Genomic DNA, 19,879 nt, shown 5'->3' with positions numbered 1-19,879 from the left:
AGCCACATTTGTGAAATTTGTATCCCATCACTTGAAACAAAGCTTGTCTCTCCCTTTCTTTTGAGCAGCTTGTCTCTCTTCCCCATCCCTTTCTTTTGAGCAGCTGTTTTCCTCTACTAGGGTAAAGTAGAGGATATGGCATTCCAGTATGGTTTAGGCAATGATGCATGTATTTTGGGAGGTGGGAGGGAAATCAAATGGGGGCAGTGATGGGTGGGAGGGAAATCAACCCAGAAAGTTATGTTAAGTGAACCAGACTTCAGAAAGCCATAATATGCAAAAGAGGTCTGTTTAGCTACTTCAGTTCTTCTGCTTTCCTGCTTCTATCTCTGTGGACAAGCACTTGAGATGCTGAGTGCACATTTCTGCAGCTCAGAATATAAGAAAGCCTTATGAGAGAGAACTGGCTACCCTCAAGTTCTTATATTTATTTATTTTATTTATTTATTTATAAAAATATTTATATACCGCTGTATCATAAAATTATTTCACAATGGTTTACAACAGCATCCTGTACTGTAGGCCTGGGCAATGTGTCGCTGCATCACCAAGGACCAAAGCACAATGGCAGCTTCACCAGGCGGCGGTCTACCGCGAGTAAAACCACCACCGCTCCTGGGTTGCTCTACCACCAGAGCCCAGCGCACTGAAGGAGAAACAAGCTGCAGCTGGGCGCTGGTGACAGAGGGACTCAGGAGGAGTGGCAGTTTCACTCGCAATATACCCCCAGGTGAAACCGCCATCACACTCTGACCATCATATAACTGAGGGAGGAACATTGGCCATGCCAAGGCGGTGGTGGATAATAATGCACCGTGTATAATTGTACAGAATTCTGTCACTTGTTTATTCATTTATTTAACAATTTTTCATGCTTTCTTTCAATATAAACATTTTCAGGGTAGTTTGTGTCAGTAAAACAGAACAAATAAAACGTACAAGAACATTGCAGAATTGAAACAGCTGATTAGACTACCACCGTTGTTAAGTCTGTGAGAACTAAAAGGTCTTTGTCTACCACCAAAACGATACCAGGTGGATACCAGGCAACTCTCCCGGGGGGGGGGGGGGGGAGTTGCCTAAATGGGAAATGAGAACAATTTCCCTCCCATCCTTTAGGAAATCTTCCCAGTCTATGATTCTCTTGAAAGCTGATGCACACATTCACAAATCATCCTGTCCTGGTACCACTAGTTCCTTTTTTTATTTTTTTTAAATAATATTTATTAAACATTTTCAAATATAACAGAAAAAAGAAAAGAAATAAAACATCCATTTTATAACCTTATTTTCATTAGCATCTTTCCAGGACTTCCCCACCCCACCCCCTCTTGTATTCCAATCCCTTCAAATAGATTCAGCAAGTTCTTACCCCAAATTTTAAACTTATTATAATTAACCCAATGTTAAAAATGTTTTTCCATCCCCTAAAATCGACCCCGCTCCCTTCCACGAGTTCCCCTCTTTAATATGCAGAACAGATTAAAATAAAAGAAAATAGAAAAATGAATAAAGTATAATTTAACACCCTTTGGATTCCAAATTTCCCTCCCCCCTTTCCCGGTTGCGTTCCCCAATGTCCATCAATGCCTGTTGTCATCCTGGAGATCCCACATCTAGGCCGAAATCCTTCACAAGTCCACTTTGCCGTCTTTTTTAATAGTCTTTGCCGTCTTTTTGGTCATCTTTAGTTTCGAGCGTCCAATCTTAGAAAAACTCTATCTCAAAAAGGTCCATTTTTTCCATCCAGATCTCTGTATTTAAGAGTAAAAACTCCAATTTTGTTTCTTTAGACCTTTCAAATCTGGATGTCCCAAATGTTCCCACTTCCAACTTTGTCCAATTCTTGTTCTTATTATTCTCTCTCCTCACTTTCCTCTAATTTCTTTTCCTGCTCTCCTGCAAAAATGTTCCAATTCCAAAAGCTTCTAAATCCCCTACAGAGGCTTTGTTATTCAGGAACAAGACTTTACGTCAAGTCCTTCCATTCTTCAATAGATAAGTCTATTGTCTCCTTTAGTGTAGAGACCTCTGTAGACAAAATAGTGTTCCATTTCTGCAGTTTCCCAGGAGATAAAAAGTCCAATTCAAATTCCATGCCAGCAATACTTGTAGTGTCCCACAGCCCCTCTAGAGGGATTATAGTAACTCAGTTTCCTTCCAGATCGCACCCAACAGTCAAAGTAACTTGTTATTCCTTGTTTTAAACAATTTGTGTCTAATTTGTAACAAATGTAACCGGCAAAGTCCTCATAACAAAGTTCTCTTTTTATTCTTCAGCTTTGACAGCTCCTTTGACAGCTGTCAAAGCCTCTGTTTCTCCTCTCCCGGCGCTCTCGCGGATCACTCCCGGTTCCCGGGGGGGGGGTGCATTTTAGCTATATTCTACTTTTCTCCTCCAGCCCAGTCTTATAATTTTCCATCGTGAAATTAGTAACTTTATCAAGCTTAGGTAGCACTCGATCTTAGTTGTTAAATCCTTTGCTTTAAATCCTCTACGACAGGGGGGAGGCTGACTTCCTTTTTGCACCTCTCCCGCTCACTCCGAATTTAAAATTTAATTTTTTTTCCCTTTTTAAGTCCAGTTTCCAATTACTCACGGGTTGTTCTTTTAATCCGAATTTTCAATGAAAGAAGTCAGCGCTCTCCGCCAAATGGCATGCGGCTTCGCTCAGTAGGGGAAGCGGAGGACTCATAGCACCACCACCCCCCTGGCACCCGCTCCGTAGCCTTTAAAAAGGCTCCTTCGCAGGTCGGGGGGGGCGCAAACGGTGCCCGCCGAGTCACCATGCCCATGGGTTTCAGCGCCCATGGTTTTTGAGGGTCCCCGCGACGCCGACGCGGTAGAACCCAGCCCCTGCCGAGCAGGCTCCCTCCGGAGCTCGGAGGGAGTCCGCCATTCGGCGATGGCGCCAACCCGGAAGTCCAGTACCACTAGTTCCAAAGTACTTAAAAGACCACCTATCTTCTTAAGTTGGTGGCATTTTTATTTTTATTTTTTTGTATTTACATTATTTCTTGTAAATCACTCTGGGAATATGATTAGTGATATAAAATTCTTATACTAAAAAAAAAAGTTGCATTACTTTTTTTTCTTAAGCGATGAAGCTTTAGGAAAACCAAATCTACTTTTCCTCACTTGGGGCTGTAGGCAGGCTGTTGTTAACCACAGCATGGCCTTGGAAAATAGGTTGTAACTGATGCTGCTCCTCAGGTTACCACTGATAGTTGTATTTATGTTTATTTAGTTGGGGAAAAGATTAGGGGGAAATGCAACCGATTTTATAACTTTTAAGGATTGCTAAAATATTTAAAAGCCCTAATATATTTATAGGTAGGGGCTTGTGAAAAATGCTTGCTAATGTTCAGCTGTTTTGCTGTTTGCTTGCTTGCTTGCTTGCTTGCTTGCTTGCTTGCTTGTTTTCCCCGTCATTGGGCCAGTCTGTGACTCCCTGAGTTTGCAAAAAGGGTTCAAGGAGTATTACATTGAAATGAAGAAAGTGCCTCACTTCCCAGTTGCAATTGAAAGAACAAAGGTCAAATTTTAAATAAAGCAAAAGTTAATGAGTAAAATTATTTACTTGAATTATCAATGGACATGCAGTACATTGATACATAATGGAACCAAGGAAGGGACTAGAGGGAAGTCAATTTGTTTTGCTTTTGTATTGTTATTTTTATTTTTATTTTTTGTTATCTTTGGAAAATTAATAAATTGTTATTTAAAAAGAAAGAATTTACTTGAATTGATCGCACTGTTCAGTTTTGTACATTTCAAATGTAGGCCAAGTATGAAAGCAGACAGAAAACTTAGGGTTGTAGTCAACTAAGAACTACTTAGAACAGAACCATTGAACTTAATTAACCTATGTTAGTCATTTCCACTTACTTCAGTGAGTCTAGTCAGGGTAGAACTAGCATTGCATACCACTCACTTAAGATTAATTTTTTTGTGGTTGAAATCATCTATAGAGCATTTTTGCTTGTTTCTTCACACTCGCAACTATATTGTGAGGTGGGTCTTCCTATTCCCATTTAACATTTGTTTTATAATTCATTAATCCTAAATAGATTAACATTGCTCTGTTGTTTACTCTTATAGCACACATCTGTTGACGGATATACTGAGCCCCATGTCCAGCCCACAAAATCAAGTAGCAGACAAAACATACCCCGTTGCAGAAACTCAATCACGTCTACAAATGAAGACCATCCTCACATTGGGAATTACCGCTTACTAAAAACAATAGGAAAAGGAAATTTTGCTAAAGTGAAGCTGGCTAGACATGTTCTTACTGGTAGAGAGGTAAGCTGTTTGTCTTTTTTTGCTTGGTAACAGTAGCCTGTGTTGCCTTATTCACACTTGTCTTTCTGCAATAAATATGCTTATTCTCTAGTTCTGTGATTGAATATGTAACAGGCTTTTCTTAGAGCCAAATGAGACATCAGGGCAGCAGACGAGTGGGCAGAATTACGTGTACTACTAAATCTCTTTGAAGAGGTAGGCTTGGAATTGAGATATTTTAAGATACAACAAGAGCATTTGAAGAGTAAGATTCCCCCGAAACAGCTGTCTTTCTTGTGGTGGGATGGTAAGATCGGAAGTAAACCACACAAAAAGGAAAAAGTTTTATAAATGCTTTTTTAAAAACAACTTCTCTTCCCCATCCATGCTGCCTTGAACCCCCCTATTTTATAGGAGATCAGAAGGTCCTAGGGTTGGATACTGTTCTTATCCCATCTAGTTGTGCCCTGATCAAAAGTTACAGTAAACCATATTTGTGTGGAGACAAGAGTGGACAAGGGTTTGGAGTGGAGATCTTCTCTGAAAGCTCTAACTTTACTTATAGAAATGAACATGTTTAGTTGAAATTCAAAATATTCTGAAATCTCTTAGTTTCCCTGCTTCCAAATGCTAATAATAGAAAAAGGGAAATCACCACCTGTGGCCATAGGAAGCGATGCTTCCCTGCCCCACTCTTCTGCTGCTGGCTGGAATACAACACTGATTGTAGATTACTGACATTGCCAGCACAAGAAACCTCTGTAAATAGATTGTATTAGACAGAGTGGATAGAACAAATTGCTCTGAGAACATTTAATGTGGATGGGCCTGTGTATGCAGTATAATCAGGCTGACTTCTTCCAAATACTGTATTTTTCGCTCCATAAGAAGAAGAAGAAGAAGAAAAAGACAGAGCGTGTGAGGGAGAAAGATCCCCCTCCTTGCTGGCTCCTGGCTGCTCTCATTCAAGTCACAGAGCCCCTCGGATGAGTGTTCTAAAGCTCTCTTCCCCCACCTCGCCTCTCCCCACCCCTTCGTGCGGGCGCCGCCATTAGGACACTTGCACGGGCAACGTGCCACGCCCCTGCCGCTCTGGGAACCAAAGTCCCCAGCTCTGCCACTGCCAGGGACCACATATTCGCTCCATAAGATGCACAGACACTTCCCCTTACTTTTTAGGAAGAAAAAAGTATGTCTTATGGAGCGAAAAATACAGTAATACCAAACATCGCCTGACACCCTGAAGCCTCCTAAACATGTTCATAAAGGTAAAGGTACCCCTGCCCGTACGGGCCAGTCTTGACAGACTCTGGGGTTGTGCGCCCATCTCACTCAAGAGGCCAGGGGCCAGCGCTGTCCAGAGACACTTCCGGGTCACGTGGCCAGCGTGACATCGCTGCTCTGGCGAGCCAGAGCCGCACACGGAAACGCCGTTTACCTTTCCGCTGGTAAGCGGTCCCTATTTATCTACTTGCACCCGAGGGTGCTTTCGAACTGCTAGGTTGGCAGGCGCTGGGACCGAGCAGCGGGAGCGCACCCCGCCGCAGGGATTCGAACCGCCGACCTTTCGATCGGCAAGTCCTAGGCACTGAGGCTTTAACCCACAGCGCCACCTGCGTCCCTAACATGTTCATAGAGCCCACTATTTTCTTGGAATTAAGCTCCTTGAAACACTGACAATTCCAAGAAAACATGTTCATAGGGCCCACTATTTTCTTGGAATTGTCAGTGTTTCAAGGAGCTTAATTCCATTGTTTTTGTCTGACTATTTGCTAGTGTTCTATGTAAAATACTGCTTATATTTTAAACTTTTAAAACTGTAAACCTCTACATTGACTTCATTTGTTTGTAATGCTAAGCTGTGATTTAGAGTTATGTGAACAAGATTCAAGCTTACACTCACCCCTCCTCTGTTTCAATTGCTTTTGCAATTATCCACATTTGCAATCATCCACAGTTGCATATGATCAGTTAACCACAGTTTAGAGCAGCATCTGAACCCTAAATTGTATTTAACTGGTTTCTTTAAACAAGCCAGCTTTCTAAGCCACAGTTTGAGGTTTGCTGCGTTTGCACGTAACACTAAGCCAAACTATAACTTAGTGAAAACAGCTGAACTCTCAGAGAAGAGGTTGTAGCCACTCTTATGCTTCTTGGTCCTTTTAGAATTTAGTGTGCTCCTTGAATGCAGAACTTGTGGGTTAAGTTCCCACCTGCTTAAGGACCAGGCAGGATCAAAGTGGATGCAGACTCCTCTGTAGTAGCCAATGCATTCATGCAGTCACAGTAGTTTGCCTACTTATGACCTGCAAGCCAGGCCATTGGCTTATTTCAGTAAACCATAGTTAAGATTAATCACAGTTTGTCTTGGTTCAGAAGTAACACTAAGCTGCAGTTAGCTAAAAACAGAAGCTAAAATTTCTCATCTCCTTGAAACAGCACAAGAGGGGAACAGAAAGTAAATGTGTAGTGCTGTGTCCAAATAAAGTCAATGTCTGCCTAAAAACGCTCACCTGTTGGTACCTTCAAAATAGTGGTTTCTTTATATCCCTAGGTTGCTGTGAAAATAATAGACAAAACCCAACTAAATCCTACCAGCCTACAAAAGGTAAGATGTTTCTTTGAAAAGGTTAAATATGTTGTCACTTCAATAATTTTGGCCCATGTGATTTAAAAATAAAAATATTTTTATTCTTCCATGTTGATAATGTTCTTGCCTTTACAGGGCAATTGAATTGCTCTGAAGTTTTTATGCCCTGAATCCTTGGTCAGTTACATTGAGATAGAGAGATGCCTTCCGTTCCAGATGTGAGGAGGGGGCCATACTAACATGACCTTCCTTCTGAAATATTTGATGTCCTATGCAATGGAGCTGATCCATATGTTCAGTTGGTGCACCCAAAAGCTTTCTGTGTGGAGCAGACATAAAACACATACAATTTTAAGTAGCCTCCAAAGTAGCTCCCATATTAGTCCAGGTTCAGGTTTAATCAAGTCACTCACCTCTAGTCCCATGTAGGAACTGCCTGAGGTGATGCTGGTGCATAAGTGAACTGAAATTCCTAAAATAAATAAGTTACATTTCTTACTTCTTTAGCCAACCAAGATCTCATAATGGATTTGGGCAGTATTGTATGTTGAAAAGGAGAATTAAGTCCCACTGAGAACTAGAGCTCTAAAATATTGGTAGTTATACTTGTGTAGATTTGGAGTGATGTCACTTTCTTGAAGAAAAGTGTACTGTAGGTTGAAGAAAAGTATGTTATATGTTTAAGCATTTTGTGAAGTATATTTGTTTTAACCTTTACTGAGAAATACAGCAGTTCTTCAGATCTCTTTCTCTGGATCTCCTTGCTGCAATTTTGAACATTCAGTCACTGGTTTGAGAAACTGGTTAAGAACAATTCCCTGCCAGACTTCAAATAGTGGTAGAATTTGCAGTAAGGTTTTGGGTGTAGTTTTTTTTTTTTTAAGTTTGGGCAGGTTCAAATTAGTTAAAGCCGAGAGAGTCTAAAGATTACATACAACGGGCTAGATCCTGACTAAATTAGTTGAACTTAGTTTTCAGTGAAACGTTAGTCATCACCCGAAGCAGACCCCCTTTATTTCAATGGGAACTTAGTGCAATTAACCTAGTCCGGTTCTAACCCAGTATCTCTATGCAAGCAACTTACCACTGGTATTTCATAGACACTTATCTAAGTGTGAAACTACATCTTAAAACATTTTTGAATTTTGCATTCTGCAGTTATCCTTAGAAAGTGTAAAAAACACCTTAAGTAAAATAGTTCTCTATTTTTTACAGTTATTCCGAGAAGTACGAATAATGAAGATTTTGAACCATCCTAATATTGGTAGGGATTTGACATTTGTTTTGCTGAATCATATTATTTTTTTCCTGTGTTTGCCTTTTCTTCTAACTTTGAAGACTCTCACTAGGTGACTTTTAGATTTGTGATCAAGGCCCTAATGCATATTAAAAAGACATCCACATTAGAGGAAGCCTAAATACCAAGCAGGTCGCTTCAGAGGTATTGGGTTCACTTGCTTTCAGGACCCTATATGCCCCCACTTCAATACACATCAATACTGAAATGAAGTGGGCTGCTTCAGAGGTATTTAGACATTCTCCAAAACAAAGCAGATTGTCTGTAGTCTAGTGGACTTGTCCCAAAACTGCATAGAATTTTCCAGCCTCTGCTTAAAAAACCCTCATCCTATCGCCTCTCAGTCTCCTCTTTTCCAGGCTAAACATATCCAACTCCCTCAAGGGTTTCTCATAAGGCTTGGTTTCCAGACCCTTGATTATCTTGGTCACCCTCCTCTGCACCCATTCCAGCTTATCAGTATCCTCCTTAAATTGTGGTGCCCAGAACTGGACACCGTCTCCCAGTGTGGTCTGCTCAAGGCAGAATCAAGTGGGACTATTGCTTCGCTTAACTGGGACAATATACTTCTGTTGATGCAGCCTAGAATAGCATTACCTTTTTTTTGCTGCTGCATCACACTGTTGACTCACATTGTTTTACTTCTAGGAAATAAGCTAGTTTATTGGAACTATGTAAATTCTCACCAAGTAGGGCCTGTGGCTTGCATCATTCTCTGATAACTTTCTGCAGGGCCAGTGACTCATCAGATTAGTTCTTTAGCCTTTCATGAAGTCCTGTTAACACGCTCTTAGGGATGCCCTTAAGTGATTGTTTATCCTGTGTTTTCAAGCTATGGTCTGACTTAATTTGGTTGTAGTGTTTTGTGAAAATGGAGCACTGATTTTTATCAATATGGATTTTTAACATTGCTCTTTGTTAAATCGATACCACTTTGATAAGAAAAATTGAGGCCTGTGAATAAGAGCAGGTTTGCAAAGTGTGTAACTTTCCCTTTCTGCTTTAGTTTTCCCCACCTTTAGAGCCCCACTTTGTGATGACAATTCTTCTGGCTGAGGAAGGCAGAACAGTTTTGTTCCAGAGACAGTTATTGTTGCTGAATCGGCCAGAGGGCTTGTTGCATACAAGGTATACACATTGCTGCATACAGGGTATGCCCTTTTTTACTCCTTCCAGCTGAGTGTGCTGCCTTTCCGACATGCTTGGCTTTCGTTCACTTATTCTTAAACTATTGAACAACAATAATTTAGTTAATATATTTCATAGGCAGTGTCCTGGTTCTTTGTTGTTCTACTTTCGCATCTAGCATTTAACCTCTTGTCTTCAGCGAAAACAAAATATGGCCAATTTCTAACTGGTTCTAGAGAAGTGGGTGGTTTTACTTCTGCAAATTTCATCTGTAGAGCCAAACTTTGACTTGGATTTCCATTAAATTGTGACGTAGATAAGAAATAACATTTGCCTGTTTTTAAATGTTCTTTACTGTTTGTGCTAAGGCAATTTGTTATCACCTTTTATCTTGCAGTTAAATTATTTGAAGTTATTGAAACAGAGAAAACATTATACTTAGTTATGGAATATGCCAGTGGAGGTAAGCAAACATTCCATTCTACTTTTATGGGCCGATTTGAAATGTAGGAATTTGAAGATGGAAGTGGGGCTGGCATAACACCTCAGAGCTGTGATATACTTTTGGTATCTATTGCATGACACTCCGCTGCATAAGAGCCATAGTTTCCATAGGACATACTTATCTCTTTCGTTGATGTAGGCTGCTTTATAGTCTGTGTCCTTGAAAAGGACAGCCTAGTTCTCACCTACAGCAGATGAGTTGGTAGGTCTTTGACTGGACTAAAATACTTCAGAGTGCATCTGGCGACTTACACGACCCCTCCCCCCCCAAAAAAAAACAACAACCAGAAAGTATTCCTAGCATGTAATGCAGAAGAGTTCTAGCCTAACCTCCCTGACATGTTGGATTTCTATGTATAGGAAAGTTTTTCATTGAGGAATATTTCAGCATGTGACTTATTTTCTGCAGTGTGAAGTAGTATAGTCCACACAGGTTTACTGCCTAATTTTCTGTTGTGTGAGAAGTCAGCATGCATAAGCAGCACACCAGCTCAGTTTAATAATAATAATAATAATAATAATAATAATAATTTTTATTTATAAATAAAATAAAGTTTAAATAAAGCAGTTAAGCTTAATAGGTTTTGTGTCAAACTTTGGTGCTGATAGAAAAGAAACTCTTCCAAGGAGCCCATATTCTGAAGTTCGAGTGGTAGAAGTTCTGCTAAGAATGACTTCTTCATGCTCAGGAAAGATGAGGCTGATATCCTACACTGGATGAGAAACTGAGTTATTAATCTGCACACAGTTTGGATTGTGTTTCTCCAATAATCAGAGTTTTGGATGAGGAGCACTTTGTTTATTTATTTGTGGGTGGTCAGTCTAGTTAAAATAGTTCCCGTTCATCTTTAAAGTCACAGTTATCCTTGTCCCATAGCTTATATGTCAGTTTTGCCAGTTCTGCATAGTCCATCAATTTTTCTTGCCATGATTCTCTAGTTGGGTTTTCTTCAGTCTTCCATCCTTGTGCTATTAGAACTCTCACGGCTGTTGTCGCATACATGAAGGTGTTTTTCAGCTTTTTTGGCACATCTTTCCCTACAATCCCTAACAAAAATGCTTCAGGCTTTTTAGCAAATGTTAAATGGAACATTTTCTTCAATTCGTTGTATATCATGTCCCAATTTTTTAAAATTACATTACAATCCCACCACATATGATAAAATGTCCCCTCTTTTCCTTACACTTCCAATATATATTTGAACTAGTTTTGTACATTTTCCCTAACTGCACTGATGTTGTGTACCATCTGTACATCATCTTCATGTAATTCTCCTTCAATAGGGAACAATCTGTAAATTTTAAATCAGTTTTCCATAATTTTTTCCAATCTTCCACCATAATGTTGTGACCTACATCTTGTGCCCATTTAATCATAACTGATTTTACCTCTTCATCTTTCGTCTCCCATTCTAATAGTATGCTGTATGCGGCCTTCAGTAATTTCACTTTCCCTTCAATCACTTCCGTTTGAAACCTAGATCTTGTACAACTGAATCCTTTCTTGCTGTCTTCTTTATGTGTTTCATAAAGTTGTCGATAATACAACCAACTCTGAAAGTGGTCTTTGATCTCATCGTAATCTCTTAATTTCCATTTTCCATCATGGTCCTTTAATAAATCAACATATGTGAGCCATTTTCCTTTCTTTCCAAGTGGTTTGAGCAATAATGCTTCATGTGGTGAAATCCACCATGGGGTCTTTTGTTCCAATAAGTCTTTGTACCTCTCCCATACTCTCATTAGTGATTTCCTGATTATATGGTTGTAAAAACTTCTATTAGTTCCCATATCTTTTTAACCGGTTCCATAGAGCTGTAAGTTACATTAAGCAATATAGAGTACAATTTAGAAACTAATCCTTTTTCTCTCTATCCATTGTGCTTAATAAATTTTCAAATTGTGTTAAAGTTTCAGAGCTTGTGTTTTTACATGTTCTTTTATAATAAAACTATGAATTTGATTAAGATAAATCCAGTTTGTGTTAAGATTTGACCATTTTAATTTGCTTTGGTTATTGTACTGCTTATCAATAAGAACCTATGTGCCGGGCCTTTCCTTCCAACAAGGAATAATCTAAATACTATTTTTATGAGTTGCTTAAGATATTTCTTGAACACATCTCAGGAAACACATCCATGTCCATAAATTTGGTGTTGTTGGGAAGCCTAAAGCTTCACTTATAGTTTCAGTGGTAGTATAAGTCAGAAAGCAGCTTGGGAGGGTGCGGGGAAGCCGAAGGGGGAAAGCCGTCTTTCATTAGTCAGAGTCCTTGTGCTGGCTTCTGCTAAAGGAACGAGTTAGTTGACTGACAAGCACTTTGATTTGTCACCAGGGAAACCTGTGCAATATAATTCTGTTCCATTCTGCTTTAGGAGAAGTGTTTGACTACTTGGTGGCACATGGAAGAATGAAAGAGAAAGAGGCACGTGCAAAATTTAGACAGGTAAGAAAAAAGGTCTTATAAAGTGAACCTGAAATGCTGGCTTCAATAAAAGATACGTTTTAGTCTTGTGAACTAAGCGCAGGAAATGTAGATCCCGTTCACACTAGGTATTAAGTGTGAAATGGCTGACTTGGTTCGCTCATATTTTTACTAGGCATAATATCTTATTATCCAGCAGTGGCCCTCTAATATTTTCCCTGTGCTTCTTTCATCTATTTGGGGACATCAAAAAAATCATTTATTTTTTTTACAAAGGAACAGAACAGGAACACAGTGCCTACAGATGTAGATCTCTTTAGTACAGCTCTTTTATCTTTTTGCAGAGGCCTGCTCTTTGACATGTACAGGGATGCTGCAGTCCTGCATCAACCCTCCCGACTTCTGTACTTTTCTGTGGAATTTTGCTTAGGGAACTCTCCTCTCCCCATAATTCTTCTTTACCAAATCTTCAAAAACATTAAGTCATAAAAAAGAGCTTGATGGTAGGAAGGCTAGGACAAGTTGAAATTGCTTTAAGGAAGGTTGCAGTCATAGAATTATAGAGTTGGAGTCCAACCCTTTCTAATGCAGGAATCCTGCCCACAGCCATCCCTGGCTACCAACCTTTTGGTTAACAACTAGACCCAACTCCCTCAACCGTTCCTCATAAGGCTTGTTTTACAGATCCATTATCAACTTGGTCGCCCTCCTCAGCACACAGTTATGTGGGAGTAAGACTCTGAGCAAATATGCAGTAGTCTTGAAGGAGAAGGGAGGCAGACCAAGTCAGTCACAACACTGGCCATTAGAGATATAACCAACCATGAGGGACAGAGAAAGTTACAGTATATTGTAAAGGCTATATTGGGATAGGAAGGGGAATGCTACTGAAAATTAGACCGGGTCACTGATGGAGATACTTCTACTAGCACACCACTGATTATCAAGAGCATGGCTAGGCAAACTAAGGCCCGGGGGCCGGATCCGTACCAATCGCCTTCTAAATCAGGCCTGCAGACAGTCCAGGAATAAGCGTGTTTTTACATGAGTAGAATGTGTTCTTTTATTAAAAATGCATCTCTGGGTTATTTGTGGGGCATAGGAATTCATTCATCCCCCCCCCCCGATAGTCCGGCCCCACACAAGGTCTGAGGGACAGTGGACCGGCCCCCTGCTGAAAATGTTTGCTAACCCCTGATCAAGAGAGACTGACTAGCACCAAGTCCTCTGCTCTTCCTGGAACGAAGGACAGTTTGCCTGAGAGGAGAGAAGAAAAAGACAGCAACAGAAGCAGCACAACTTGCAATGTAGAAAAATGACAAGGAAGGATATTCAGCCACTGGCAGGAAAGAGTTGAGCCTCCAAGAAGTAGAACAAGGAAGATCTGTATCTCTGGTGCAGGGTGCGAATGGTGCTGTGGTCTGAACCACTAAGCCTCTTGGGCTTGCCAATCAGAAGGTTGGCAGTTCGAATCCATGCAACGGGGTGAGCTCCTGCTGTGCTGTCACAACTTCCGCCAACCTAGCAGTTTGAAAGCATACCAGTACAAGTAGATGTAGATAAATAGGTACCGCTGCGGCGGGAAGGTAAATGGCGTTTCCGTGTGCACTGGTATTCGTGCGCCAGTAGTGGTTTAGTCATGTGGACAAACGCCAGCTCCCTCTGCCTGAAGCGAGATGAGTGCTGCACCCCATAGTCATCTGGACTTAATTGTCCAGGGGCCCTTTACCTTACCTTTTACCTATCACTGGTGCCTTATTCTGCCTGCCTCCATCTGTTTTATTCATTTTAATTATTTTGTGCGGGTGCATACCTAAAAATATGCGGGTATGCGGGTGCATTTAAAAATAAAAATTAAATACTTAAATAATTAGTCTCTTCTCTTTTCCCTACCTTCTACAGTTCTCCCTTTGCCATGTGGATGGTTTAAATGGGGAAATAATACTGTTTTATGTGCTGTATGGAACCAATCTTCAAAGTCCACTTTATTGTGCAACAGCAGCACTTCAGCGGTGTTAAAGAGCTCTAGTGCGGAAAGGCGCATTGCTTTAGTTCCTAAGTATTTAAAGTATTAGAGCATGCTTTAGGAATATTTTCAGTGGGTTGGATCCAAAGGTCATTCTTTTGACTTTCAGGCAAGTTTGATTGTATTGCAAGTTTTTTTCAGATCTTTGAAAACAAAATGCCTTTTAATGCTTGTGTGTGTGCCATAATTTACTCTTGGGGAACCTGGGAAACTTGTTCAGCACCAAGGAGAGCATTCAGAAGCACATAATGAGTTCAAAGACTGCAGCAACGCAGTATATTTTGTTAATATCGCTTACAGTAAATAGGAATCTTAAAAATGTGATTAAGTTGGACTTTTGTTGTCGTAAACAAAAGACTCCTTCATTTTGATTGACATATTCACCCCAGTCCACTTGCTTGCAAAATTTAGGGGAGAACTTGCAGAACTGTTCTAGCACAAGGCAGTTGCCCCCCCCCCAAAAAAAAATTAACTAATAATGGCTTTCAGGGTTTTGACTTTTTGCGTAGTTACCACTGTGTGGAAAGTAAGCTTGCGCTCAAGGGCTTACAAAGGAATAAATGTTGCATGTATTCTGACCTGATGCCATGTTTCCAATACATTTTCTGGATCTGGTAGGGGCTATTGTGGTGTAGCGATGAAGAGGCTGAACCACTATGATGCACGGATTTGCTGGCTGGAATCTTTCCTTTGCATATAACTCATTTGGTGGCTTTAGGCAAGCCATTCTTTCTCCATGTCAGTGTTCCACTTGCAATAAGAGACAATAGTGTACCAACCTCATAAGATTCCTGCAGCAGTTACAAGAAGATAATAGAAGTGTAGGGTTTGATCTGCTTCACTATATAAATGTTAAGCATTCTTCTTGGAGTCGTTCTTAAATGTTCGCTTATTAACCAGATTTCTTATTTCAGATTGTGTCTGCTGTGCAGTACTGTCATCAAAAGTGCATCGTTCATCGTGATCTCAAGGTATGCCCCTTTTCCCATCCTTTAAGAACTCAAACTGCATGGAAGCAGAACAATTTATGTGCTCTTTCTGCCCACTTTGTAAGTTTGTAAAATATATAATAAATAGCTGCTTAGTCTCTCCCCATCTTTGTCAGGCATGTAAGTCATGAGTCCTTTCTTCCCCTGAAGAAAAGTGGGACTCACTGCCCAAATCTTCCTAGTCCCTAGTCCAGGGAAACTTTAATCCCACCCTGTTATGATTCAGTGCAGTCATCATACTGCCTCTTCTCCTGACTGCCTAGGAGATTGGGAATGCTGCCTTGCAGCTTTATGCTGTTCCCTTCTCTTATTCTAAGCCATAACAATTCCTTTAGAGCAGGCCTGGCCAAACTTGGCCCTTCAGCTGTTTTGGGACTACAATTCCCATCACCCCTGACCACTGGTCCTGTTAGCTAGGGATGATGGGAGTTGTAGTGCCAAAACAGATGGAAGGCCAAGTTTGGCCATGCCTGCTTTAGAATTACCATGCAGTCCTTCCCTCTGGATATAAGTCCCCACCTCCTTTTAAATTTTAGAGCTAATTTTCACTAGTATTACATTTGCACACATTTTTGCTAACCATGTCAGCAAATCTGATTCTACTCATGATTGTGGATAATGGTTTGCAGCTATAAAATAGAAGCTCCATTGAGAGCCCTATCTTGATGACCAAGCTTGCATGCATGTGAAGGCACATCTGTATGTGTTTCTTTGTAAAAAGTTCAGCAATGAAGAGTCTTCTGCTTTTTAACTCTCCACAATCTTTATTTCCAATTCGAAAACCACTGTCTTGGCTGTTTTCATCTCTCATTGTACCATCATAGAGCATCTGGCTTCTTGGCCCTCTGTTCTGCTATATCTCCCCTTCTTCAGTTTATCCCAGAAAGTCACTGCCAAATTCATTTTTCTCTTCCCTCAAAGTGAACCTTATGCACAGGCTCTGTGTCGTGTTCAGCGTCTGCTTCAAGCTCTCAGTGCTTTGAAAGCTGCTCATCACTCTGCCTTTGACTATAGGCCCATCTATGTGATCCTTTAGAGATAGAAGGCACTGTGAGTTACCCTGGGCGCAAATGCTTTTAATGATTAAGGAACAGTGAGATTCACTGAAAAAGTGTTAAGTGAGAAAATCTGAATCTAGAGGAGTGCACATTTTTAACACTAAAGAAGCAAACTTTTGGAGCCGACAGCAATCTTAAGGTATAGTTGTTAAAGAAGATGGCATTAGACCTGATTGATTTTATGGAGTCAACTGGCTAAGGGGCAGGAAAGAGGGAAAGACAAAAGAAAAACCTGGTTCTGTTTCATATAGGAATCACTATATGAGTTTTCATTTGTTTTGCCTGTGCCTTTTAATTCCTAAACAGTCCAGTCATTATTTTATTTTCTCTTTTAGATTTTTCCATTCTCCAAAGATCCAGGGCAACATTATCTCTGTAGCTGTTTAGGTTACAATCCTATACACACGTATTTGGGAGTGAGGCTCATTAAGCTCAATGAAACTTATTTTGAGCAGACATGCCTAGGATTGCACTGTGTCTGATATGTGTACGCATGTCCCATTGATGGCAGCAGGTGTACTGTCGGCTAAATCATACAAAATCTATACAAGATTTAAAAAATTCCTGCCCTCTTCTCAGCACGAAAGGATATATATTAGATCCCATTTTATAAACAATTGTCATTCCAGAACATTCTGCATTCTCAGTACTGGTGATTGCCTGTTATGCTGTAACATATAGCAAAACACAAAGCTCTGTAGAATGACTAGTTCTTCTCATAATGAAGTTATGGCGAACTGTTATGTTGATACTTACCTTTAAAATTCTATTTTCATTTTTTTTTTCAGGCAGAAAACCTTCTTCTCGATGGAGATATGAACATTAAAATTGCAGATTTTGGTTTTAGCAATGAATTTACTATAGGCAACAAACTGGACACTTTTTGTGGGAGCCCCCCATATGCTGCCCCTGAACTTTTCCAAGGAAAGAAATATGATGGGCCAGAAGTGGATGTCTGGAGTCTCGGAGTCATTCTTTACACTCTAGTCAGTGGATCATTGCCATTTGATGGTCAGAATTTAAAGGTACAGTTGAGATTTGAAGTGGCTAAGTCTAGTCTTCAATTTTTCTGTCTCAATAGTAGATGTTCTTCTTTGTCTGGTTTTTCTAAAGGAACTGAGAGAACGGGTATTACGGGGGAAGTACCGGATACCATTCTATATGTCCACAGACTGTGAAAATCTACTGAAAAAACTACTTGTATTGAATCCAATCAAGAGAGGGAGCTTGGAAGTAAGTATTGTGATCTTCCCCCATTCCCCTCTCTTTTATATTTCATTGGAATAACTCAAAACCTATAAGGAATAGACTATCCCTACATTTCTCCAAATATGTTACCACAGGCTGCTTCACTGTTTTGGTTTTTTTAGTATCTTTTTTCTTGGTAAAATGGCTTTTTTATGGATCCTAGTACGTTGTTAAATTAAAGCCTTTATTTTAAAAAAACAACAACTCCCCATTGAAAGCTGTTTTTTTCTGGAGGAAATAAATACAAGTTGGTGTATATCATGTGTGATGATTAAACATGTAAGGTTTCATCCTGAGCTTATGGGACGTAGTAGCCAGTTTTTGCAAATAGTACCAGTCTAAATGCAGGTTGGTTGGTTGGTTGGTTGGTTGGTTGGTTGGTTGGTTCTACCAATTAACAGTCTTCTGTGTGGGAATTTTATAACATGTGCAGTAGACTTGTCAGGTGAGGTTCATGAAATTCATCATCGGATGACCCTGGATTCTAGTGATATGTGTCGGAGAGTAGGAGAGAGAGAGAAACTTCTGTCTATCCACTGTTTCTGTATATTATTTCACAATCCTAGATACCTCTGGCATGTCCCCTCTTGCCTGCCTTTTTGAAAACTAAGGAGCCCCAAATGTGAAAAATTTTCCACACAAGAAAGTGTGTGCATTATCTTTAAAAAAGAGCTGTTTTCTGTAGTAATCCTTTTTACACATGCAAATTTGGGAGGTTGCGATTAACTACAAATTTGTGTAATTGTTTGACTAAGATTTCTCTGATCCGGTGAAAGCTCTCATAATATACTTAGGCTTAGAATTTCAGTAACGTGACATAATAATGGTCCAACAAAATGAACAGCATATGATTAAGTAGCTAAATTCGGGATTGGAGCAAAGCACAAATAACAAAGATCATGTTAAACTGCCTGAAATGTGAATTATAAAATATTCTCAGATATTTATTGTTATGCATACAAAGATACAATATCCTGTTTAGTGTCTCAAACTATGAAATGCTGGTGTTTTTTCTGTAGCCATGTAGTTGTATCACTCCTTTCCACAAAAAATGAAATGAATGCTAAGTTAATTGTGCTTCTGCTTGAAAAAAGTGTACTTGTCCGTTGTACTAATTTAACAGATAAAGCTAGTGCATTTAGTGTAAGAAAGGTTAATTGTTCTTCAAAAACCAATGATTCATAAGTAATCTTGTTTTTATAGTAAAAACAGCTGAGTTTTAAAAGAAGCGGTTTCCATATGAGTACCTGGTTCCCATTTGCTATGATAGTTGATGAGCTGCATTTGAGAAAAAAATATTTTGGTTATGTATTAATTCCAGCAAGTTGAAGCAGCCAGTCACCTAGGCCTCTGGGCTTTGCATCCATGGAAGATTTACTGCTTGTTAATGCCCAATAAAAGTACAGCAGATGATAAAATGGCTTGAGAAGTACAATGTGTATTAGTCATCGGTTGACCTTTCTTTCATCTTCATAGGTTTGCGTTTGCAGCTGAAGATGGTGTTCCACCAAATTAATCTCATATAATCACTTTCTGACATAGATCACTTGAGCACAAGCTGGGAGATATACCCCTGATCAGCTGTGACTCTGTACTGAATAATTCTGTGTCTGGTAGCTTGCCAGTGGAATGTGGGTATGAGTAATTTCTGCTTCACTGATGTGTAGCAGTCATTGTTAGGCTCCTGTCTATATAGGATGGTGTAATTAGGATCACAGGAGGTCAGCTCAAGGATGTTAATATTCACTTAACAAACTTCAAAATGGTTGAGTCCAAAGGATACTGCTGACTAAAAATGTAATACTAATGTTCAGGTCTCTGTAGTTTTGCTGTATTTTGTAACAGCCTAGCACAGGCACAAAACTTGACAGAATCTGAGAATGCCAGATTTAAGGGTGTTCAGATTTCAACAAGTTTCTTACTTTTATAGGTTTAAATTGTGTGGCCAGTGTGTGGTGAGATCTCAATGCACTATACTGACTTTTCACCAGTATTTATAAATAGGTTGTGTTCATTTTCATGTTTAAATAGTGTTTTCTACTGATAATCCTCCTAGATACAGTTTTGGGAACTTGGCCCTGTTATGTCCAGTAATGCTGTGTTAGGTCCCTCCTGCCCGGGTTAATACTGTCGCACTATTAACAGCCTTAAAAGAATTTTATGTTGCTGGTTCAAAAATGGGTTCTTGCCAGGACATTGTGTTCAAAGCAGAGTGCATGAATGCTATAGAAGAGAGGGACTGTCTCTGTCTTCCTGTGAAACACAGGGCAATTGTCTCGGGGGTAAAAGGCCATTGCAGAATCACTGTTCAGTAATTGTGTGAAGTGCT

The 19,879-nt window shown here is 39.9% G+C and overlaps 1 protein-coding gene across 6 annotated transcripts in view; it reads left to right on the top strand.

The window, feature by feature from the left end:
* The window catches only part of MARK1 (microtubule affinity regulating kinase 1), a 72,226-nt gene that overhangs the window by 28,309 nt on the left and 24,038 nt on the right, over positions 1 to 19,879 (top strand). For 2 of the 6 annotated variants that reach the window (XR_014562745.1, XR_014562746.1), the window contains exons 2-10: positions 4,103 to 4,306; positions 6,840 to 6,893; positions 8,091 to 8,139; positions 9,179 to 9,300; positions 9,698 to 9,763; positions 12,180 to 12,250; positions 15,170 to 15,226; positions 17,091 to 17,327; positions 17,416 to 17,535. Coding sequence is in view for 4 of the 6 variants with exons in the window: in XM_083733289.1 (XP_083589415.1) it covers positions 4,103 to 4,306; positions 6,840 to 6,893; positions 8,091 to 8,139; positions 9,698 to 9,763; positions 12,180 to 12,250; positions 15,170 to 15,226; positions 17,091 to 17,327; positions 17,416 to 17,535 (858 nt within the window). In the remaining 2 variants the exon portion in view is untranslated. Of the gene's footprint in view, positions 1 to 4,102; positions 4,307 to 6,839; positions 6,894 to 8,090; positions 8,140 to 9,178; positions 9,301 to 9,697; positions 9,764 to 12,179; positions 12,251 to 15,169; positions 15,227 to 17,090; positions 17,328 to 17,415; positions 17,536 to 19,879 lie in introns of those variants that run through there. The other 4 variants (XM_083733289.1, XM_083733288.1, XM_083733291.1 and 1 more) reach the window with 2 other exon arrangements.

Source organism: Podarcis gaigeae (assembly GCF_964106915.1).
Source record: "Podarcis gaigeae genome assembly, chromosome: 3".
Lineage (NCBI taxonomy): Eukaryota > Metazoa > Chordata > Lepidosauria > Squamata > Lacertidae > Podarcis > Podarcis gaigeae.
The sequence above is the reverse complement of the archived record's forward strand: the minus strand, read 5'-3'. Positions and strand labels throughout refer to the sequence as shown.